General features: G+C 46.4%; 1 protein-coding gene across 1 annotated transcript in view; it reads right to left on the bottom strand.

Moving 5' to 3' along the window:
• The window catches only part of LMF2 (lipase maturation factor 2), a 144,759-nt gene that overhangs the window by 26,046 nt on the left and 99,808 nt on the right, over nt 1–18,905 (bottom strand). The window contains exons 12-13 of the mRNA XM_078677880.1: nt 9,595–9,706; nt 2,533–2,641 (exon numbers count right to left, since the gene is read on the bottom strand). Of these exons, the coding sequence (XP_078534006.1) occupies nt 2,533–2,641; nt 9,595–9,706 (221 nt within the window). The remainder of the gene's footprint in view (nt 1–2,532; nt 2,642–9,594; nt 9,707–18,905) is intronic.

Genomic DNA, 18,905 nt, shown 5'->3' on the forward strand with positions numbered 1-18,905 from the left:
AAACCAGCATAGTTTCATAAACAGACAAAAAAAAAATAAGCTGTGGCTGATATCCCAAATTGTTTTTTCCAATATTCCCCCCTCCCCCACCCAGGTGGATCCATCTTCCAACAGAACCAATATCAAAAGACCCAAGAGAAAGGAATTACAATAAAAATATACATAGATATATCAAAACAGAAGTATTTCATACCGCATTATTAAGCCAATTAGTCAGAGGCAGCCACAGTTTCTCTCCTTTCTCTCTTGCCAGTCGTCCCTTCCTCCTCACCACAGCTATCTCCCAATTATATATAGATAGAAGTTTGTTAAACCAAACATATTCTGTCGGTGGAACTGCATCAAGCCATGCCGTGGCCAAGCATAAACGATAAACCGCCATAGAGATAAACACCATTTTGCTATCATTTTCATCCATAGCTTGGTTAGATATTCCCAGCATTATGGCCAGCAGAGCCAGTGTCACCATATAGCCCAATATAGCCCCAAGTCTTTGCTCAATTTTAGATAATATTTTGGGAGAGGCCTGGACATGTGGCGAACATATGTCCGCAGCCACCACCCCACAGCGAGGGCAGTGTATCCCGGTAGTACCCCCCCATTTGTATATAAGAGCGTGGGTCACGTACAAATTACACCAGGTCTTGAAACACTGTACTTGCAGAGATGCAAGATGTTTGACTAAAGAACAAAGAATTCTCACAATCCCCTGTCCAGCCTGCAGCACTGTTTGCCATCTATCAAAATGCTTAGTAAGATATTCCCCCATTTTTTCCGTAATAGCTTTATAGATGGCAGCGGTTTGCTGTGGATTAACTTTAAACAAATCAAATAGTGGGATTCGATTCAGATTCTGGCATTTTTTCTCAAAAAAATCACGACTTTGTAAAAAATGTGTAAAAAACCCTTATTCCCTATGCCAAATCTGTCTTTGAGAGCATCAAAAGAGAGTAGGTTGTTGCCAGAAAGAAGATCCCCTATTCAATGAATCCCTCTATCACCCCATCTTCTGAAATAAACATCATTGAAGATTTCCGAGCATATGGCATTGTCAGCTAGAGGGGAATACCTAGGCAACCGGCCAATCCCAAACCTTTTCCTAACTGCAGTCCAGACTTTATAGACTCCTATCAGAACCTTAAACTTAACCCTTTTATAATAAGCGAAATCAATCTGCCGCAGTAAAAGGCCCCTCGCTCCTCCCCCGCAAATGAGTTGGAAGATAGAGATTTCAGCATTATCCAGATTGTACCCATCTATCAACTCGCCTGAATACTTCAAAGTGGTGGCCCAGTAATATGTTTGGAAGTTGGGGACAGACCCCCCCCCCCCCCCCAGCCCCATCTCTGGGTAGCATCAAACCTTAATGCGCGTCTAGGGTGCTGCCCTGCCCAAAGAAACCACAACACTACCTGATCAAATTTCCAAAACCATAGCTTATTAAATTCCAAGGGGATGGCTCTAAAATAATATAATATCTTGGGCTAAAAAAATCATTTTAATAACATTACTTCTGCCCATAAGCTTCAAATAAAGATTACTCATCCTCTCAGTATCAGATTTCATTTTAACTAATAATGGCGCGAGATTTAAATCTACGATAGCAGTAGGGGTGGAGCTTATCTCAACTCCTAAATACCTTGCATTTGCTACAATCCGTTGAACAACGAGATCCACTTTTTCGTTAAAGACTATTTGGGTTTTACTGTTTTACTGTCATTCATGTGATAGCCGGAAACTTTACCAAATCGAGATGTTAGCGACCTAACTCCTCCAAAGCCTGCTGTGGTGCCGACGTAACGAATTGCTAAATCGTCCGCATAGCCTAAGATTTTTACCTCTCCTCCTCGAGCAGAAACTGGTAATATTGCCTGGCTCTTGTATTAATCTAATTAGCAGATCAATATAGATTGCAAACAACAAGGGAAAGCAGGGGCACCCTTGTCTAGTGCCACGCCCTATATTGATCTCCCCCGACTGTGCTCATCAGCGCTAGCTTGGCAATTGGGTCTTGATACATACTTTTAATGGCCCGAATAAAACCCTCCCCAATTCCATAATGCTTCATGGCCGCCCATAAAAAGGGCCAGGAGACCCGATCGAAAGCCTTTCCAGCGTCCAATAAGATTAAGGCCATAGGGTCTCCTGTCACCTTGGTCAAATCAAATAGTTATTACTTTGCAAATATGATCTATGGTTTCCCGGCCCAGGACAAAGCCGGTTTGACTGTGAGACACCATTTTTTTTTTAAAACAGACGCCAATTTATTTGCCAAGATCTTGGAGTAGATTTTTACATTGTTGTTGATCAGAGTAATTGGACGATAAGCCCCTAGATCCGTGGCCTTCTTTCGTTTTACATTTTTTTTAACAATTTAAGCAAACCTCCACGAAACCTGCGTAAAGATTATTTATCTTGCTCTACTCTAGCTTCTGAGCCCTCCATTGAGTCTTGTTTCAATGCAGTATGTGAATCGCCTGAAAGAACTGCTCAGCCATCTAAACAATGCCCCATGGAATGGGTCTGACTTACCTTTAGACCGTGTTGGACTAGCATTGCCTCAAGTTTGGCATCACCCAGATGCACAGTAGGATAGAATTCTTCCACATGCTGCCTTCTCCACCACTGTCTGGGCAACTCTCTGTAGATGAAGAGATAGAAGAGACAGAAGACGAGAAAGTAAACAACGTTGCCACTTTCAAGAGCTGCCAGCACTCCTAGTAAAAAATAAAAATAAATCACCAGCAGTATGATGCAAAACAAGATGTATGCCTCTTGCTACTTTGAGCATACCACGACACGTGCTCTAAAATATACATGTTTCCGGATCCAAGCCATGACATTAAATCGACTCAGACTGGCAAAATGGCATGTTCAATATGCCCTATGCACAGTAAACCGGTACATCATTTCTTTTCAGGGTTTAAGGGATGAGTGCTGGGAAAACATAACTTAACAGTCCAGTGGCAAATTTCCTCTCTCCCCAAGGAACCAAGCCCGAACAACTGCCAAGTCCCAGAATGTGTGTAAATCTTGTACACTGAACAGTAACCTTAAATCCAGTGCAGACTCAATGAATTCATGGGGTTGATTTCACCTCTGCTTAAGATTCCTCATACATATTTCCATATTCTGATAATGTGAGATTCAAGGAAAAGAATGGACACTACCAAAAAGAGACATTTCCAATTATATGAAGTTCTGCGCTCTTCCTGCCTTATTTTGTTAAAGTGTAGGAAAGGGCCCCTTTTTGTACGATACCACCCCCACCACTTGGCCCCTTTTGGATTAATGACTGTTTTTCCAACTGTGAAGGGCACAGTCCAGGTCCCAGTGCGTGGGCTCCGACCCCCAAAGTACATGCATGATTGGCTTATACCCTACTGGTTCATTTAATTTATCTATAAATCCCTAGTATATGATACCAGTGGTACCCTCCCCGGGCTAGTTACTTAAATGTCACTAGTTGACTGCTGCAAAATTGAGCCACCACTGCAGTGACACACGGTCATAGGACTCCAGGCCTGCCGCTTCAGCCTAGTCAAGCAGCTTTAAATCGGTCTACTTGCCAAGGCAAAGCAAATCCTTTTGCCAGGTCACATCCTTTTTTAATACTAATAAGTCACCTCTAGGGAAGGCCCTGGTAGCCCACCAGGCTGCGTGCTTAATATTAAAGAGGGCATGTTTCTTTTGAGTTTAACATGCTGTGAGAAAGTGCCATCTTTCTTGTATTGGTATGCCCCCACCTTTTGCTGAACTGCTGATGTGCTTTGACTGAGTGTGCCCTGGGGTCCTGCCAACCAGGTGCCCAGGGCCTGTGTTCCTTCCCTAAAGCTGTGTTGAAACAAAACCCAATTGGCATCTCTGGCCACCTGTCAGCCCCTAGTAAATGGTACCCTAAGTACCCAGGGCATGGTGACCAGAGAAGACCCCTAAGGGCTGCAGCACTTATTGTGCCATCCTTGGGGGCCCTGTACCCTAGCACCCACACACTGCCTTTGCAAGCTGAGTGTCTAAGTAAAGAACTAAACAGAGTTGACATGGCACACATCCAAGACATGGCACACATCCCTGTGTGCCATGCCCACAACCCCACTGCCCTGGCACACATCAGTCACCCCTCTAGCTGGGTGACCTATGCCAGCGGTGAGGGTACAGGTGCATGAGCCCTGTACCCCTACATTTTCAGGTCCATTCCTGGGCACTGGAAGTGCAGTGCTGCCATTAAGAGTATATGGTGCTGAAAAGTTTGGTATCAAACTGCTCAGCACATTAAACCCACACTGATGCCAGTGTGAGGTTTAGTGTAAAATGCACCAGAGGGCATTTGAGATGGCCCATGAAACCTAACCTACAATCCACGTCTGGACTGAGAGGCTGCCTCTGCTGCCACACAGCAGACATGTTTCTGGACCCCTGGGTGGAGAACCCCCACTCTCCTAGCCCTGCAACAATGCACATCCTGGGCGAGGTGCTAGGTCTCCTCCCCCAGGATGGGCAGGGGGAAGCTTCAAAGGCCTGCCGCCTCTGTGAGCTTCTCCCGACCATTTGTTGTACCCAGCAACTGGCCCCCCCCTGTTCTGACCCCCACTCTGGCGGGAATACTGGAGGGAAACCCTAAGTCAGGAAGGGGAGTGTGCCAGCCTATGCCAACCCCACCCGTCAGGTGGGAGAGGCGAGTTGAAGCACGACTCCGGCCATCTTGAAGATGGTGACCCCTGGCCAATCACAGCTAGGTTCCTGCCTCCCTCTCACAGGAGTGGAGCAGACTAGGGGGTGTACCCACCCCAGGACAGGGACCTATTGGTCCCTGGCCTTGCCCTACCTGTAATGCCCCTAAATTCAGTATTTAGGGGCTCCCCGAACCTTCCTTCCTCAGATCCCGACAAAGAAAGAAGATCAGGAAGAAGACCCGCCGTGCAGCTGCTAACCACAGGATGACATCCACTGACTTGGCCCCAGCCCTACCGGCCTGTCGATCCTGGAACCTGTTCCTGCTTAATCCCGGCGACTTCTGCGGACAGCAACCTTGGGACACCCGGAGGACCTGCCTGCCCTGACCCTCTTAAAGACTGGGACTCCCATAAGCAGAGGCTCTGCTTCAACAACCATACACCTGGTGCCAGCCAGGACCCACAAGACCAACCCACTCTGCACCCGCCAAGTCCTGCTGTGTCCACTCATGGAAAAGAGCTCCACTTGTGTCAGGACCAAAGAAGCGACAATTAGGGCTTGGTGGCTAGCCTCCTATTAGGCTTCAGGACCACCAGAGGCTATGGAAACCTGCATCCGTCGGAAGCCCAGCAGTCAGGAACACCTGCCTGGCGCTGAGAAACAGAGTCCTGACCTAGCAGAGGTGTCTCAAAGTTTCTTGGGGCCCGTTGCCAATGTTGAAGTGGACTATGGCTGCCCGCAAGAAAGAAAAAGCTCACCTACAGGCAACTGCTGAAGAATTGCTGGAACCAGGAGACCAGTGGCAACTGAACCTTCACTGACTCACCCCTGTCCTGCACTGTTGGAAGCAGACACCTGAGGCAGAGACAACACCCGACTGTCGTGGATACCAGAGAGACCCCAGGAATACTCACTGCATTTCTCCAGCATCTCCGACAACGTAAAAATTCTGCATCCCCAGCATCAGTGCTACTTTTTGACTTGGAGCGTTAAAGGAGGAAAGAACGCCGACGACACAAATACAGCTGAAAAGCAACAGGTAACTGTCTTCCTGGACCTAAGTGGTTCCTGTGACTAGCCTCCATTAAAAGGTGGCACGTCAAAGCTAAAAGGAGTAGCCCTCCTTTTCAAAAGGCTGAGATTGCTCAATCAACTACACCGATTGCATTTTTTAAAAAAACCTGTAATTACCTTTCCCTCAATGGATTTGTCATTTTGGTGTTTAATTTAAGATACAAATACACAACTTTTTTAAATTGGTGTTGGATTTTTGTGTCGAGGTACTTGTTCTGGTACTTCTAAATGCTTCACACTGGCTCCTTTGTTTAGGCCAGAATGCTCTGTGCAACAGCTACACAAGTCCAGAGCAAAAGGTTTACTTGAAGAAATCTAACTGGACTTGATAAAGATTGTGACATTATTACATGGTGAGGTTTTACAACTACTCTGCATAACCCACTTTAAGACATTGGGGAATAAATTCATAAGACCAGATGCTCGTATTCTCTGTAAATAGACATGCCATGTAAAGTTCATGCAGCTAACCTTGCATAACCTTCCACCACCCCACAATACTGTATGCAATTCTTTCACCACAATTTTTAAATCAGGCTCTGTAGCCAGTCAGTGCACAGATTATCAGAACCATAGGCAAAAAAATATTGATCATGCGTTATGTCAAAGGAAAGGAGAAGCTTCTATCTCAAGCACTATTAGATCCAAAAGCAGCTAATGCAACGAGCATAAATGATTATGTATGTGTGAAGGCCTCACCACATAAGCTGTAGTGGTTCCCTGTATGATGACATGCACTTATGTCTTGACAACAGCCATTTTAGCTTTTGGCTCCAGCTTGATAAAAAAATATATACAAAAAGGGAGCAAAAGCACATTGTTTAGAGAAAAGTAGCTGAGGGGCAAATTGCAGCTGCAAAGCTTTAAAAGAAGTGCAACAGGAAGGGTCAAGGGAGTCATAGGATTAAATTAAAAAGCCATGCAGAAAGGGCTAAGAATGAAACAGATAAGATTTAGAGTAGAAATAGGTCTAGCCTTTGCAAGGCATTAGCAGATCTTTTGGCGTTGCCAGTGCTGAACGGACAGAAAGTAAAATGCTACCTACCCAGTATGCATCTGTTCTTGGCATTTACAGCTGTAGATTCATATGCTTTAGCATAGATCGCCTTCTAGTGTTGAATATGGATGTTTGCACTTTGTTTTTGTAAGGATGATGATTGAGTTAGAGTAGAAAGAGATGTCCATGTATATAGTATCTAAGTAAGATGATACTGCAACAGATAAAGGTACCCGGGGAGGCGGGTGGGTGCATATAAATCTACAGCTGTATATGCCAAAAACCGACGCATACTGGGTAAGTAGCATTTTCCGTTTGAGGCATACGAGCTGTAGATATTATGCTTTAGCATAGACTTCACAGCAGTTATCGCCTAAGCAGTGGCTAACCCATACCTGTTGCAGCGGTTTGAATTAGTGTTCTTAAACTGGCCTGATCCACACTAGCTTGTTGTTTTGCTAACACATCTACACAACAGTTCTTTGTGAATGTGTGTGGCGTAGAACATGTTGCTGCTTTGCAGATGTCATCTAAGGGTATGTTCCCTAAGAATGCCATAGAAGCCCCTAGTTTGCGTGTAGAATGCGCCCTAGGGGGAACGGTTAATGAGCGTTAAGCTTTAATATAGCGTATTTGTGTGCATTTAACGATCCACTGTGCAATACCTGCTTTTGATATGGGATTGCATTTATGCCGTGGCAAAAAAGCAAGAAAAAGTTGTTTTGTTTTTCGAAAGGATTTTATTCTTTCAATGTCATAGTATTGCTCTTTAAACAGGTAATGTGTGAAGAGCACGTTCCGCCACGGAGTCTGGTTGAGGAAAAAATACAGGTAGCTCAACAGACTGGTTAAGATGGAAGGCAAAAACGACTTTGTGTAAAAATGTGGGATTAGTCCTAAGAACCACTTTATTGTGATGAATTTGTAAAAATAGTTCTTGTATGGTTAGTGCCTGTAGCTCACCAACTCTTCTGAGAGATGTGATGGCTATAAGGAAGGCTACTATCCAAGTGAGAAATGATTGCTCACATTTGTGCAGAGGTTCAAATGGTCAGCCCATGAGTCTTGTAAGGACTATATTAAGATTCCACACTGGAGAAGGTGGAAGTCTAGGAGGGATGATTCTTTAAAGTCCTTCCATAAATGCCTTGATAGCGGACACGCAAAACAAAGACAAATGTTGTCCGTTTTGTAGGTAAGCCACTATTGCAGCAAGATGCAACTGTATAGATGTACAAGCTAAATTAGAATGCTGCAGGTGTAATAGGTAGGAAATTAGATTTTGGATTGAAACATCTAGTGGATTGATTTGATTGTGTGTGCAGTAGATGACAAATTGTTTCCACTATGCATAGCATGCTCTAGTGGTAGGGCGTCTCGCCTCTTTAGTGACGTTCATGCAGTCTGGTGGGAGATTAAGGTAGCCAAACTATGATTTCACGTGCCAAATCGCAAGGTTGAGTTGACTGGAAGTTGGAGGTCTTATCTCTCCATGGTTCTGAGTGAGAAGCTAGGGGGAGAGGTGTAGTTTTTGGTGAGGAACTACTGATAGTTCCAGTAGGGTTGTGAACCAGGGTTGTCAAGCCCATGTAGGAGCAACTAGGATCATTGTGAGGGACTGTTGCTTGAGCTTCCTAACCACTAATGGAATTAGCGGGAGAGGTGGAAAAGCGCAAGCAAATTTGCCAGACCAATTCATCCATAGCGCATAGGGTCCATGTGCCCTGACAAATGTGTTTTTGAAGATGACCTCCCCAACCAGTGACTGATGAGTCTGCTGCGAACACTATCTGTGGAACCGGGTTGAGGAATGGTCGCCCTTTGGAAAGGATTTGTGTATTCCACCACTGCAGAGAGCGATGGGTGCGGCCGTTTACCAACACCAGATATGTCAGCTGACCTTGAGCCTAGTTCCACTGACGTGCTAAGAATTCCTGTAGGGGACACATGTGAAGTCTTGCGTAAAGGATGATTAGAATGCAAGACGCCATCATGCCGATTAATTGCACGAACACTCGGACTGGTAGTTAGTGTTGGGCAAAACACACAAGATGATGGACGGAATGTTGCACAATGGCAAACATTCACCCCCAGTCACAGATCTGGGTTTAATCCATTGTTATTTTGCTCACCAAGCCACCCCAGTTCAGACATGGCCATATGCAAATCAGTCTTGACCCTGTGCCTCATCGGAACAGTCCAGACTGAACTGGCTGGCTGATGAAGGCTGATAGCCAGAAACCGGTCCTAGGATGCTTGACTCCGGTCCAGGGAGCATTTTTACACCTCCACTCATGGGTGACGCCCTAATGTCCAATAAAGCTGTAAAGAAACAATATGATCGCTCTTCTGACAATTCTGCATGCCATGAAACTTGTTAACCAAATTTTGAATCACCCAACTAAAGCACTTTGTCAATAGTCCTGCATGTGTCAGTAATCCTAGTCTGGGCACTCCTATCGAGAGCATCATGAAGAATCAGGCAGATAGAAACTTTTAGGGAGTCTTATAATGTTGAAGTTGGTGTTTGGCTTAACCCTTTGGAAGGTTTTATATCGGTCAAAGATACAGCAGACTCCCAGCTCTGCAGAGAGTTTAAAATTTCCAAGTACTTACAAGTGCGCATATAGTCAAAGAACAGCACTGCTTCGTGATATGGACGGATCTTACTCTACCCATTTCTGTCAAGAATTCATAACATAGCCTCGCACTACACCTCCCAATCTGGCTCAGTAGAGAGAAAACAGTCTCAAATTTGAGGATCCATCACAAACACTTCTATTTTCCACACAAAGCTCTGCGCAACCTTCTGCTTGCACTACACAGTTGTAAAGAATAAACTTCCTTACCCTTTCTCGTTGGCCTCTGTGAACCAGTATTTGTAGAGCTGGGCTCTGATGTATGTAGGAGGTCGGGACCAGAAAGGATACCTTGGCTCCTCCACCTGCAGCAGGTCTATCACTGTAAGAAAACAAACCATGGAGGAGCATGAAACCCTGCACACACAGCTCTGCTCTTTAATTCAGGACATTTCTTTGGCCCAAATGGACAGAACATGAGGGAGTAGCAAAACAAGAATAGTGCCCATTGAACAGCTGAAGAAGCATGGGCCAAAGAGCAAGGCAAATCTCATTTGTGCTAATACTACAAGTTTACTATAAGCATATCGGTCTAGTCTAACAATGAAAGCAGAGAGTAAACTCGTGGCACATCCCAAATCCATATCACAGCCGAGGATCTTTTTAAAGAGAAAAAAGGAAAACAAATAGTTTCTTACCTGTTGGTGTAGTTTTGCAGCTTGAAGATCTTTTTGGATTCACTATGCTGTGCATTATTCCGCGGTCAAGTGGCTGGGTCCGGAATCATAGTATTTTCTTTCTTTTTTTTGTAGCCCAGGTGGGCGTCGACGTCCCACCTTTTGGTGTACTTCCTGTGACGTCGGCATGCTTCCTGCAGAAGCTCCCACCTTTGGATTCTTTTTTCTTGTTTTTTGTTCCGCTTGTGAATCCTTTGGCAATGTTTCCTATTACTTCTTCAAGTAAGTGATTTTTCAGCTTTGTCCTTTAAGGGGTCTGTTTCTATATTGTCCTTTTATTACCACCTTCTCCTGCCTCATCTTTCTGGCAGAGGTGGGTGGGTTCGCTAGTGAATCCAGAAAGATCTTCAAGCTGCAAAACTACACCGACAGGTAAGAAACGATTCATTTTGCAGCGTGAAACTTTCTGGATTCACTATGCTGTGCAAAGACTTTGTAGCGGTTTGTTATGTTTGTGGCGGCTGGGTGGAAGATGAGCGTTGGTTGTTGAATATATGTTGAAGCACCTTCTGTCCTACTTGTGCTTGCTTGTTCATTTGTATATCCACACAGTAGTGCTTAGTGAACGTGTGCACTGAAGCCTATGTTGCTGCCAGGCATGTCTTGAATGGGTGTGTTAGCCAGAAAGGCTATTGTTGCTCCCTTCTTCCTGGTAGAGTGGGTTTGTGCCCCCTCTGCTAGTTCCTGGCCTGCCTGTTTGTGGCAGAAATGTATAGTTTGTGCGATCCATCGTGCCATGGTTCCCTTTGTTACTGGTCTACCCAGGAAACTGCTTGCGAAGGACACAAAGAACTGCTTTGTTTTCCTGTGCTCCTTAGTTGTTTCCATGTAATACATCACTGCTCTTCTAGCGTCCAGAGTGTGCAGTGCCCTATCTGCCATTGTGGATGGTTTCTGAAAGAAGCTTGGTATTTGTACTGTCTGGTTCATGTGGAACCTCGACGCCACCTTTGGCATAAAGTATGGGTCAGTTCTCATTATCACCCTATCATTGTGTATTTGAATGTAGGGTTCTTGCAGTGTTGGCGCTTGTAGCTCGCTTACCCTGCACAGCAAGGTGATTGCCACCAGAAAGGCTGTCTGGGGTTGGTGGTGTTAAAGGCTTCCCTTTTGTTATGTTCTCACTGTTCCACCACGTAATCTCCTCCTGCACTGCGTGCGTTACAACCACTAGATCTTCCCAACTTCCTGTAGCTTGTGACCATTGTTGTTGCAGCCATTCCTGGAATGGTCTCATGTGGAGTCGTATATTGGGGACCAGGTGTTTGCAGGACGCCATCATCCCCATGATCAGGCTCGCTGTCCTCACTGTCAGAGCTCGCCCCTTCTGGTAGTGGCGTGTCTCCTTCAGCAGGGCCAGTGTCGCTGGGGAACACCTTGCGCTGTATGGTGTTGATCTGTGCCCCCAGGAAGATCTTCACTTGCTCTGGTTCCATTGAGGACTTCCCCCAGTGTATGGAGAATCCCAGGTCTGTCAGTGTCTGGGACCCGCTGTGCGTGTTAATTGCACGTCCTGTGTGAACTTGCTTCTATTAGCCAGTCATTCAGGTAAGGGTATACATGAATAGTTTCCCTGCGCAGGTACGCTGCCACGGCTGCGAGACATTTGGTGAACACCCTTGGTGCGGACTTTATCCCGCAGGCTAGGGCTGTGAACTGGTAGAGTTCTTTGTTGATGGTAAATTTTAGTAGATGTTTGTGCTGCCTGTTCATGGGAATGTGCAGGTAGGCATCTTTGAGGTCTATGGTGGATATGAAGTCTCCGTCCCTTATCTGGGGAATGACCTCTTGTAGGGATGTCATTTTGAACTTTTGTGTCTTTATTTATTTGTTTAGGAACCTTAGATCCAGGATGGCTCTTAGCATTTCGTCCACTTTTGGAACTAGGAAATAGTTTGAGTACACTCCCTTGTTCCTTTCTCTGAATGGAACTGGTTTGATGGCCTCCTTTTGGAGGAGTTCTTGACAGTCCTCTAGGAGTAGCGCTAGATCTTTTCCTGAATGCGCCTTCCTTTTCGGTTTACTGTTTGGTGGTTTCTTTTCCAGTTCTATACAGTATCCAAACTGTATGATGTTGAGTATCCATTTGTCTGCAGTTATCTTCTTCCACTCCTGGAAGAAGCGTCTTAGCCTGCCTCCTACTTGTGTTACATGTTCGTTGATGTTTGCTCTGTGGAACCCCCTCTTGTTGGCCTTGTTGTGCTCCACACTCGGAGGGGTCGTGTGGGTGGGCACGCTTTGCGTGACGGAGTCACTTTAAGGTGGGTTGTTGGCCCACTCTTCTTGTTTGCCCTCGTCCATTCGTCCTCCCACGAAAGGACTGGCCCCGAGGCTGGTACTGCCAGGGTTGCTTTTGCTGTCCCGGTTGTGATTGATTGTCGCCCTGCTGGAATGTCTGGTGTTATGTTCCTGGCTGGTTTCCTCCCCTTCAGTTTGGTCTCCATGTCGGGGTACCCCTTCTCATCCCTCTGAATTGTAAGGCCCCCATGGACCTTGTAGTTCATTTTCTTTCTTTAGTTGGGTGAGTTTCTCATCCACTGGTTCCCCCGAACAGTGTCTCTCCTTCGAAAGGGGTGCGCAGAATGTTGTTCTGCACTCCTGGCTTGAAGCCGGAGATCCTAAGCCAGGCCTGCCTTCTTTCTGTGATTCCTATCATAAGTCTGCTGGATGTGTTAACCCCATCCAAGGCCGTTTTCAGGCAAGCATTTGCAATATTTTTTTCTTCCTCCATCAGGTGTGATGCCCTTTGCTGGTATTCCTCGAGGAGGTGCTTGAGCAGTGGCCCCATCTCGTCCCAATGCTGGTACTGGTGTCTGTTCCGTAGGGCATTGGAGTTCGCTATGCGCCAGTATACCGCTGCATTTCTCTTCCTCCCAGTTAAATCCATTCTCCTACTTTCTTTGTCTGGTGGTGGGCCTGATGTTGGGACGTTTGCCCTCTTCCTGGCTGTTGCCGCAATAATGGAGTCCGTCGTGACGGATCCCTGGATGTTGGGAGGATCCTGAGAGGAGGGTTTGTATTTTTTCTCCATCCTAGGTGTGACAGACCTGCAGGTAGCTGGATCTTTGAACGCCTTCCTCCCTTGGTCCATGACACTTGGACGCATGGGGAGGAACAGACTCTTTGTTTGAGTGGGGAGCAGGTTCTCCAAGAGGAAACATGCCTTTGGTTTTTTCTCCTCCATTTTGACTCCACAAGCCGCGTTCTTAATGACCAGGTTATAGGCCCGAATGTCATCTTGTGGCGAAGGCCTCGACGGATAAGTCTCCACGGGCTGTTCCGGGTTTTTGGAGTCGAGGTCCTGTGCCATCGAGGATGCAGAGCCCAAACTCGTTCGCTGGTCGTCGCCTTCTTCCTCATAGTATAGGCCCTCTTCCTCTAGGTGTTCCTGGGGCTCGGGAGTTTTCAGTGGCCCTTCGGCGTCGAACTCCTCTTCCTCTTCTATTTCGAGATAGTCGTCGGCAGCTTCAACGGAATCGTGAACCTTTTCTTTTTCTCGTTGAACTCTTTCTTTGCAGGATGTTCTCCATTTCGGTCTCGAGCCTTCTCTTTTTCCTCTCCATCTCGGCGGCATGCTCGGCGTTTAGCGTTATGGCCGATCTCTTCGACTTAGTCGTCGACTTCGAAGCGGCCTTCGGGTCCTTCTCCTTTGAAGTCAAGCTGTCCTTTTTGGGGACGTGCTTCGATGACCTTGGCTTTTAGCCGGTCTTCGCCGCCTGGGAGTCCTTTTCGAAGGATCTGCTGGGCTGTTTGTCCTTGGATGCAGATGCGGCCGTCGAGGTTTTCGGTGCCAGTGCTCCCTTCGAGGACTTAGACTCTGTTTTTCGAGAGTCCTGCTTGCGAGAGTCTGTCGGGGGTTTAAGGGTCGACGTCTCTCCTACCTCTTTAGATGCCTTCTTATTGGCCTCTACGACCGTGTAGTCATCCCTCGGCGATGTTGTCCTCTTCGTCGCTGGAGAGGCCCAGGTCCCGAAGCGACGGAGGTTGGCCTTTGCCTTGCATGGTGTAGTTGGCTCTCCTCTGTCTCTCTCCAACCCAGAGTGTCTTCCGAGTGAAGGAGGAGCAGGCGTTGCAATCCTTGCTCTTGTGGTTGACCGGTAAGCAGAGGTTGCAGACCAGGTGCTGGTCCTTCTGCGCATATTTGTGGTGGCAGTTAGGTCAGAATTTAAACAGTGCTTTGTCCATTCCTGCGCTCAGGGAGCCCCCTGTGTGCGCATTCTCCATCGGACGCCGAAGTTCTCCTCCTACGTCGTCCCGGCTTGGTGATCTTGTTGCTCGGTGTCGTCTCCAATCTATTCTGTGAAAATTTCGTCTTTTTCCTCTCCTGTCCTACAAAAACTCTGGAGCCTCTCGGTGACGATCCAGACCCAACGGCAGAAAAAAGAATCTGAAGATGGCGCCCAGAGGTGGGAGTTTTCGCAGGAAGCGTGCCGACGCCACAGGAAGTACACAAAAAGGTGGGACATCAACGCCCACCTGGGCTACAAAAAAAAGAAGAAAAATAAAAGGAGATAAGATTACGATTTCGGACCCAACCACTAGACCGCGGAATAATGCACAGCATAGTGAATCCAGAAAGATTCACGCTGCAAAATGCTACTTACCAGTATGCATATTTTCTTGGCATGTAGAGCTGCAGATTTACACACTGCATATATCACCATCTGGTGTTGGGCCCAGATGTTTACACTTTGTTGTTGTCTTGGTAGAAGTCTTTGGAAGTCACGAGATAGGGGACTCCTCCTGTGGACAATTGTGCGCATGGGCATCAACGCAATCTTCAGATTGTTTTTTCGCCAAGAAGGGAAACGATGGAGTTTTGTAAGAAACAGAAAAAGATGCCTATGTGATGTATCTAAATAAGATAATACTGGTACAGATAAAGGTAGCCGGGGAAGCGGGTGAGCGTGTGTGATCTAGAGTTCTACATGCCAAGAAAAGATGCATACTAGTAAGTAGCATTTTCCTTTCGATGCATATCATCTACCGATCACACCTTGTGCATAGATTGCATAGCAGTACTCTTCCTTAGCGGCGACCACCAGTATCTGTTGCAGTAGTTGGAAATAGTGTTTTGAGTACAGCCTGGCCCACACTAGCTTGTTTTGCCTGCACATCTACACAATAGTGTTTTGTGAAAGTGTGTGGTGTAGACCATGTAGATGCTTTGCAGATATCTAAGGGAATGTTCACTAAAAATGCCATGGAAGCCCCTATTTTGAAAGTAGAGTGGCTTTAGGGGGAATGGATAGTGTACGTTTTGCTTTGTGATAGCATAATTGTATACATTTGACAATCCGCCTTGCAATTCCAGACTTTGATATGGGATTACCTTTATGTGGTGGTGGGAAGGATACAAAAAGTTGTTTTGTATTGTGAAAAGGTTTTGTTCTGTCCAGCGTATGAAGAGCTCTTTCTGCTACTATCTGTGGTTGCGAGAAGAACACTGGCAACTCAGAGAGGTTGAGATGGAAGGGAGAAATAACTTTAGGAAGGAATTTAGTATTTGTCCACTTTGTTATGGTGGAGTTGTATAAATGGTTCTTGAATAGTTTTTTTTTAAATTAGTTTTATTTTTCATTTCAATAAAAAGTCACAACGAAAACAAAAAAATACCAATATATATATATATAATAAAAGGGAGAAGAATCAAAAATGCAAACGAATATAACAGAAGAAAGGGCTCAGTTCCCACTTTGCAACCCAATACATACAAGATAACAACATAATCCACGTAGACATCATCCAAATGCATTTTGGTTGGTGCACCCCGCATTGTCAAAGATCCGACCAACACCCAGATCATGCAAGATTTTATAACCCAATTCGTGAACCTCTCAAGTGACGAGCAGGTCATAGGCTTATCATTGTGGCTGCTTTGGGTAGTTATCCCGTTTGTATAAAACTCATCTTCCATTGCTTTAACCATGTCTATTGTGCCAGCGGGTCATCACTGTGAGAAGTTAGCTTGGTATATGATGTCCATTATTTTAGTGGGCACCTTGCACCAGTCTAAACGACCCTTATGGTGGTGGTTGTAAAGTCAACCTTATAGACCTGCTATCCTAGTGGTAGCGTGGACCAGCAGCCTTAGGCTAAAACTTCAGAGAGCATGTGAAGCCAGCTGTTTTACCATATATAATCCCTTGAATACCAATGAAAGGACACCACACAAGGTATATATCAAATATATATGTATGTAATACTAACACTCCCCCTCTGCACTCTTTATGAGGTTAGAGTTCGAGATACGTTACAAGTTTGTCATTAAGCATACTATAAGTTGCACACATACAGTTCTGCCCTAGGGGCCTCACGAATCATATACTAAGTAAGTGGTATAAGAACCACTTCAGGAATAGTGAATAGGCCTAGGGCATCGCTGGGGCTACACTACAGAACCAAAGGCTAGGAAGTAGGAGCCCCACGGGAGACGCGTGCAGTCTGGCAACACAGTCGCGAGCTACCATTGACTTACAATTGGAAACGAAGAAGTCGCAAAGTTACTGATTAAGGACACTTCCGGGTGGACTACGGTGAAACCCCTTTAAATTAGGACACTTGGATATTCAATACCCACGGGAGCACCGGAGTACTCTAGTTACCTCACCCAGGGAAGCCGGGTGCATATGTGTCTTTTCGTCGATGCTTTCAATGGAGACCTGCAAAAGAAGTGCTGCAGGCAGCCGAAGGAAGAGTGTCCGTGTGTATCCAAGGGTGGATCGAGGAGCTGAAGAACCTGAAAGCAGAGGGGACAGAGTCTGGGTCACTAGCCAATGACCAGGAAGGAACCAGGATGGAACCAGGTGATGTCGCGATGCAAACAGGTGAAGAGGTGAAGCTTGTCTCTGCAGCCACGATGACCAGGAGGCGTCGACGATGACCAGGAGCTGGATTCGAGCTGTCCCACAAAGGCTCTAGTTGTCTGCGGTGTCGGTATCTGGATTGGACCCAACAAGCTTTGGTAACCGCAACCCATGCAGGAAATGAAGATTGGCTTCAGGTCAGACCAGCAAGGTCTGAGGCGCTTCGCTTTTGGAAGGAAGCTGAAGCAAGCCCAGCGCAACCAGGCAAGCGTTGGAAATTCAAAGGATCGTCTTCAGAGGGCTCACTAGCCAACTCTAGTGCAGATGCTCGGGTCTGGGGCTTCTCGTGCCCCAATGCACAACTGCGAGTTACCTCAGGAGTCAATGCAGTTAGCAATTTGCAGGATGTCCAGGGAGTCTGGTCCCACGTCTCGTGTTTGCCACGGGTCTCAGCTTTGCTGTGGATGTGGGTCGGAGTCCAAGAAGTCTGGAAGTCCAGTCCTGAGTAGCTGAGTCTTCGGGTTCCGTCGGGAGCGTCGACAAAGCAAGCCGGCAAGTTACTGGTGGTGCCTGTTTGAACAGGGTGGTAACTCCTTGATCACAAGGGAGATGTCTTCCGTCTTCTAGTCGATATAGAAAGTTGAAGGTCCAAGAGTTTTGTTTCAGAGTTTCGTTCCAGGATAATCTAATGTCTCTAGACACAGCTCCTATCTTTACACTAAACTAAGGGGCTGGATTACCTGCTAGGTCCCTCCTATGGGTGGACCCTGAGAAGGGGGTGGTTACATTCCTTTCTCTATGTCCAGTTTCGCGCTGGGGCTGGAGTGCCCCAGCAACTGGTTTGAACCGGGCTATTCATGGAGCACCTTGTGTACCCCCAGGCAGTGTCTCATTTTGCAGCCCTCCCTGCTCCAATACACTAAAAGCCTGTCTGGGGAGGTGCTAGCACCTCCCAAGGTAGGAAACCTATTGTTCAGGCTTACCCTGCGGAGTTTCGTCCAGCAGCAGGAGGTCAGACTTGTGTCTGTGGCAGCAGCATCCATTTTGTGATGCTGAGGCTCTGTTTAACTTTAACCGGGTAAAGCAGTAACCAACATGTCTTCTCCCTCTAGAAGGGTGAAATGCTACCCCCGCTGCCAGAATTGGCAGGGGGGGGGGGGGTAGTATTCCAAAGCGTATGACACCTTACCCAACATGTTTTGATAAAGCCAAACCAAAGTTAGCATTAACCGCGAGGATTATAATGCTCTTAAGAGTATATGGTATGCCTATATCCTAGAACAGCTATAAGGACATGGTTCCAAAAGCTGCAGAAGGGCTCAGCTCATGCTAGAGCACCCTCTCACATAAAACCAGGCACTCTGCCTCCAGGAATGTTAAGGCCTGCCATAGGAGTGACTTACAGGTTACTATGTGTCTATATATAAGGGAGATATAGATATACTAGATCTAAGTAAGGGGTGATTACACCACCTTACCAAAGCTGAGTGATCAGCCTGGGGTGTCAGTTTGGATGGCCAGCCAGGGGTGGCATAATACATGCTGCAGCCCCTGGTAGGCCTTGGATACACCTATGCCCTGGGTACTTATGGTACACTATACAGGGGCTCACAGATGTGACCCAATACCCAATCAGGTATGTACCTAAAGTACATGGTATCAATTTAGAGAGAGCACAGCTGGGCTGTGGGTCTTATTAGCAGGCCCACAGCCACACTTAAGTAAAAAAAACAGTAAATAACAGCAAAAAGTGGGGGTGACCATAGGAAGCAGACCCTACTCTCCTACAATCACCCACTATCATAGGTGTTGGAACTTGATCCATGGCGTTAGCCGGAGTGTAAGTAGCATATAGGTCCCAAAAATTCTTTGTCCGGTTTCTAGGGGGAAGGAGCTCGCTATATGCTTCTGTTTGCGTATTACAATGCAGCATATCTCTGGACCATTGTTTCAATGTGAGGGGCGCCCTCTGGACCAGTGTTTAGCCAAAACTCGTTTTGCAACTAGTAGCACCTTGTCTACCAGGCGCCTAATGGGT

The sequence above is a fragment of the Lissotriton helveticus genome, chromosome 1_1, assembly GCF_964261635.1.
Source record: "Lissotriton helveticus chromosome 1_1, aLisHel1.1, whole genome shotgun sequence".
Classification (NCBI taxonomy): domain Eukaryota; kingdom Metazoa; phylum Chordata; class Amphibia; order Caudata; family Salamandridae; genus Lissotriton; species Lissotriton helveticus.